The sequence below is a fragment of the Gekko japonicus genome, unplaced genomic scaffold, assembly GCF_001447785.1.
Source record: "Gekko japonicus isolate JY-2015 unplaced genomic scaffold, Gekko_japonicus_V1.1 scaffold1533, whole genome shotgun sequence".
Taxonomy (NCBI): Eukaryota; Metazoa; Chordata; class Lepidosauria; order Squamata; family Gekkonidae; genus Gekko; species Gekko japonicus.
Window position 1 is genome coordinate 340,103 of NW_015163649.1, and position 4,678 is coordinate 344,780.

Sequence of the window (4,678 nt, forward strand, 5' to 3'; positions counted from 1 at the left end):
GCTGTGGACGGAACCTTTGCCAGCAGAACACCAGTGGGCCGTTTGCTGGGCAGAACCTCTGAGGTTCGGGAGTTTTAACCGGCAACTGACGGAACTATCAGAAAGCGGGCAAGATCCTCCCGTGGCAGCTGCCTTATTACCTGTTCGAGGCACGGGTAGTACACTGGAGAGAACGCCACGGTGGGGAAACGGATGACCAGGGCGGCGGCGCTCTCCGTGTTGGGGTTGGTCTGGACGGTGCCCATCGGGTTCAACAGCTCGTCTTTCTCATCTGGAAGTCAAAAGTGGGGTGAGGCTGTGTAATGAAGCTGGCGCCATCTGGTGGCCACCGTGGAATGTTATCTGGATTTAAACATTCAAGGCAAGATCACATTTTGAAAGGTGAACGGGTTCATCCTTTTTATGGATTGATTGTACTTTAGTGGGTTTGTGGGAGGGAAGGCGGCACGGCGTAGCCCAATCTCGTCAGACCTCAGAGGCTAAGTAGGATCAGTACTTGGAAGGGAGACCACCAAGGAAGACCCTGCAGAGGAAGGGAACGGCAGACCACCTCTGCTTCTCAACTGCCGTGTCTGGCAGCCTGAAGTTCTAGCTCTTTTAGTGTTGTGCACCACTAGGTGGCGAGCTAGACTTATTTTTTGGGCTGAGAGAGCTCTGAGAGAGCTGTGACTGACCCAAGACCACCCAGCTGGCTTCATGTGGAGGAGTGCGGAATCGAACCCGGTTCTCCAGATTAGAGTCTGTCACTCTTAACCACTACACCACGCTGGCTCTCCCTTCAGATGTCTACATTGGGAGGAAAAGAACAGTGTCATGCAAGATAATATTATCTCATTCATTTCTAGGGTACCCTCACAGGATTGCCCTGCTTGGAACACATCTGCACGGAAGAGGTTGGTCAACAGCAATGACCAATGAACACTAAATGGAACCTCCAGATCCAGAGGCAGTATATCTTAATATATACTTTAAATCCATCCTCCCTCCAAGCAACTGAGGGTGGCACATATGGTTCTCCCCTCCTTTGTCATCCATACAACAAGCCTGTGAGGTAGGCTGGGTAGTCTCAAATTTCACCGCTGCATGATTTGAACCCACGTCTTCTCCGTTCAAGACTTTGGTTACTACATTAATGTCTTTATTACTTCTCCAGTGGTGGGGTAGAGCTACGGCCCAGTGGTAGAGCATCTGCTTTGCATGCAGAAGGTCCCGGGTTCAAACTCTACCTCAAAGGATCAGGTAAGAGGTGACGTGAAAGACCGCCGCCTGAGACCCTGGAGTGCCGCTGCCAGTCTGAGCAGACAGTGTTGACCTCGATAGACTAAAGGTCTGATTCACAATAAGGCAGCTTCATGCATTCGTCCAAGATAACCGCTTGTAGACCCTGGTGCACAATTGCCACAAAACCGGTGTCGGAAACAACCCGAAAGAACAAAGAGGAATTTAAGTGGGATTCCCAGAGTGATGAGGCCGGGAGACATCTGGCTGGCTGCTCTTGGGGGAAAAGAGAGGAAGTCGGTCTCCTCCCCTGCCTGCAGCAAGGAAGGGAAGTCCTCTGTCCTACCTGGAAAGGAAGACCACATCGGGAGGAAACACTCCCCAGTTTTCAACTGGTCTCGGTAGTCAAACAGCATGACGTTCACCCAGGCAATTGGGCAGTCCTGCATTGCAAAGGAAGAGAGAAAGGAAAGGGGTTAATCACACGGGCTTAATGCTCCTTTCAGCCATGTCAATCACCAGAGGAAGGATCTGCGTGCTGTCGGCTGCTGCAGAATATTTGGAGACATGCATGGGTCAAAGCATAAAGGAGATGGGCGCTCTTCTCCCACTTACATCCCATGTTAACCACAATGTGGCACTCAGATCACGTCCACCCTATGGCAGACAGGCAGCCTGTGTGAATGCAGGATTAGAGCCCACGCCAAAGTATTTTTTTTCCAATTTATACCCCCGTGGCTTACAACATAAAATCCATAAAACAATAAAAACAGTAAAACCCATAAAACAGCCGACGGCACGATAGACACTGTCAACAAACCCTGTGCCTCATAGCAGGTGAATACAGGAGCCCCAGAAAACTCCAGAGCCCAATAATATTATCTAAACCAGCAAGGCACTGGGGAGGGGGCCACAAAACCCAAATTCCTGAGAACGCTGATGGGTCTTGAACTTTAAGCAAAAAAATCTCTTTGGCTCTGGTATGCTACTGTAACTGCTTTCTATCAAGGACATGCAAAAAAATCTCTTTGGACTTTCTGGACCACAATTGGAAGACACACAAAAGTAACACCATTTACCACCTGTGCATATGCACTGCACAGAGGATTTAATCTTAAAAGCCCTCATAAACATTTCTGTCCTATGTCTATTAATTTCGTTTTGGAAGCAAATAATATAGGGGCTTGTAACCATATTATAAGCAAAATTCATCACATTTTGTAACTAAAACCCATTTCTCTCACTTTTCCAGCAGCATTTTTTTGGTCCAGTATTGACATAGTAATCCTAAAAGAAATCAACCCTGACTGTTCCCTGGAAGGCCAGAGACTGAAGCTGAAGCTCAAATACTTTGGCCACCCAATGAGAAGGGAGCACTCGCTGGAGAAGACCCCGATGCTGGGAAAGACTGAAGGTCAAAGAAGAAGGGGGCGGCAAAGGATGAGATGGTTGGACAGTGTTATCGAGGCAACGGACATGGAATTGAGCAAACTCCAAAGCACGACGGAAGACAGGAGGGCCTGGCGTGATGTGGTCCATGGGGTCGCGAAGAGTCGGACTCGACTGTGCGACTGAACAACAACAACAAATTGACATATTCTTTGTTATTTCTTTGTAACATGTGCCTATATGTACCTTATATTGTTTGACTTCAGAAGACGCCTGATTGGGACGAAACGCATTTGTTCACAATAATTGTTCCGTGTATACTTGTCATTTGTATTTGTCAATGAGTTATGCTAATGAGTTCCCCTAGCTCTTTTTCTACGAAATGACCCCTGGATACATGTATTTTTACTTATATAAGTTCATCTGAGGTTTTAACTACTGGCCCGCCATCAGGTTGTTTCCTTACCTTTTCGGTTCTTGACTGTGCTACTGTAAACAAAGCGTGTCGAGACCTTCCCTCTCGCAAGGAGTGGTAGCTTTCATTCATTAAACTGAATGTTCTCTTGCGCTCAACGAAAAACTGTCTGTACTTCGGGACACCCAAAACACAATTTGTGCTGCAGTCTCGTGATACGCACATGTCCGTTCCAGTTTGAACTCAGCAGAACTGACTGCCAACGGCAAAAAAAAATTCACCTTTCCTTTTAAAAAATGCTGTTTTACTCCTCAACCGATAATGTGTCAGACAATTTGTTTTTCAAAAAAAGCTTCTTTAGTTAGTTGACCGTTATAAGTCTTTCATTTTGGTGTAGTGGATAAGTGAGCAGACTCTAATCAGGGAGAACTGGGTTTGATTCCCCACTTCTCCACTTGCACCTGCTGGATGACCTTGGGCAAGCCATAGTTCTGTCAGAGCTGTTCTCGTATAAATCCAATCTCTTCCTCTTCTTCTTCATTTTAAAATTTTGTGACATCGAGGATAAGGCAAGGTGAGGAAAACTAAAGACAAGTATTCCCCCGGCTCCTTCCAAGGCTATGCCCCAGCTACAATCTTAAACTGGTTTCAAAGTCTCTCTCTCTTTTTCAGGTAGTGGCCATATTAGTCTGCAGTGGGACAGCTAGATTTGAATCCAGTAGTATCTTAGAGTCCATTAATATTTTGGGGCCATGAGTTTTCTGAAGTTGTATCTGACAAAAGAAAGCGTCAGTTCCTAAGAACATCAGAAGAACCCTGCTGGATCAGACCAGTGAGGGTCCATCTAGTCCAGCATCCTGCCTCACACAGGAGCCAGCCAGTTCCTCTGGAGGGCCAACAACAGGGCAGAGAGGCTGAGGCCTTCCCCTGTTGTTGCCTCCTGGCCCTGGGATGTAGAGGATTAGTGCCTCTGAATCTGGAGGTTCCCCTCAGCCACCACAGCTAGCAACCATTGATAGACTTCTCCTCCATGAATCTCTCACATCCTCTTTTAAAGCCATTTATTCCTGTGGCCATCGCGACATCTCCTGGCAGCGAATCCCACATTTTAAGCGCTCTCTGTGTAAAGTAGTATTTCCTTTCGTCTTTCCTGAACCTACTGCCCACCAGCCTCATTGGAGGCCCTCAGGTTCTAGTCTTTTGGGAGAGGGAGAAAAAATTCTCTTTGTCTCATGCATCATTTCATAAACCTCTTTCGTGTCCACCCTTAGTCATCTCTTTTCTCAACTGAAAAGTCCCGGGTCTCTTCAGCCCTTCCTCATAGCATTCTTGAAAGATTATGCCCCCAAAATTTGGGTTGGTCCCTAAGGCGCTACTGGAATCTAACTGTTCTCTTTTTCGGAGCACTCTTGCTCTGCAGCGGAGGATGCAACCTCTAATCATAAAATCACAGAATCATAGCGCTGGAAGGGGCCGTTTGGTGTAGTGGTTAAGTGTGCGGACTCTAATCTGGGAGAACTGGGTTTGATTCCACACTCCTCCACATGCAGCTGCTGGTGTGACCGTGGGTCAGTCACAAGCTCTGGCACAGCTGTCCTTGAAAAAGAGCAGTTTGTGTCAGAGCTCTCTCAGCCCCACCCACCTCACAGGGTGTCT

General features: G+C 47.4%; 1 protein-coding gene across 1 annotated transcript in view; it reads right to left on the reverse strand.

Annotated features, from left to right (window-relative positions):
- The window catches only part of PIK3CD (phosphatidylinositol-4,5-bisphosphate 3-kinase catalytic subunit delta), a 57,294-nt gene that overhangs the window by 27,283 nt on the left and 25,333 nt on the right, over window positions 1–4,678 (reverse strand). Inside the window, exons 9-10 of the mRNA XM_015407670.1 lie at window positions 1,565–1,661; window positions 141–271 (exon numbers count right to left, since the gene is read on the reverse strand). Of these exons, the coding sequence (XP_015263156.1) occupies window positions 141–271; window positions 1,565–1,661 (228 nt within the window). The remainder of the gene's footprint in view (window positions 1–140; window positions 272–1,564; window positions 1,662–4,678) is intronic.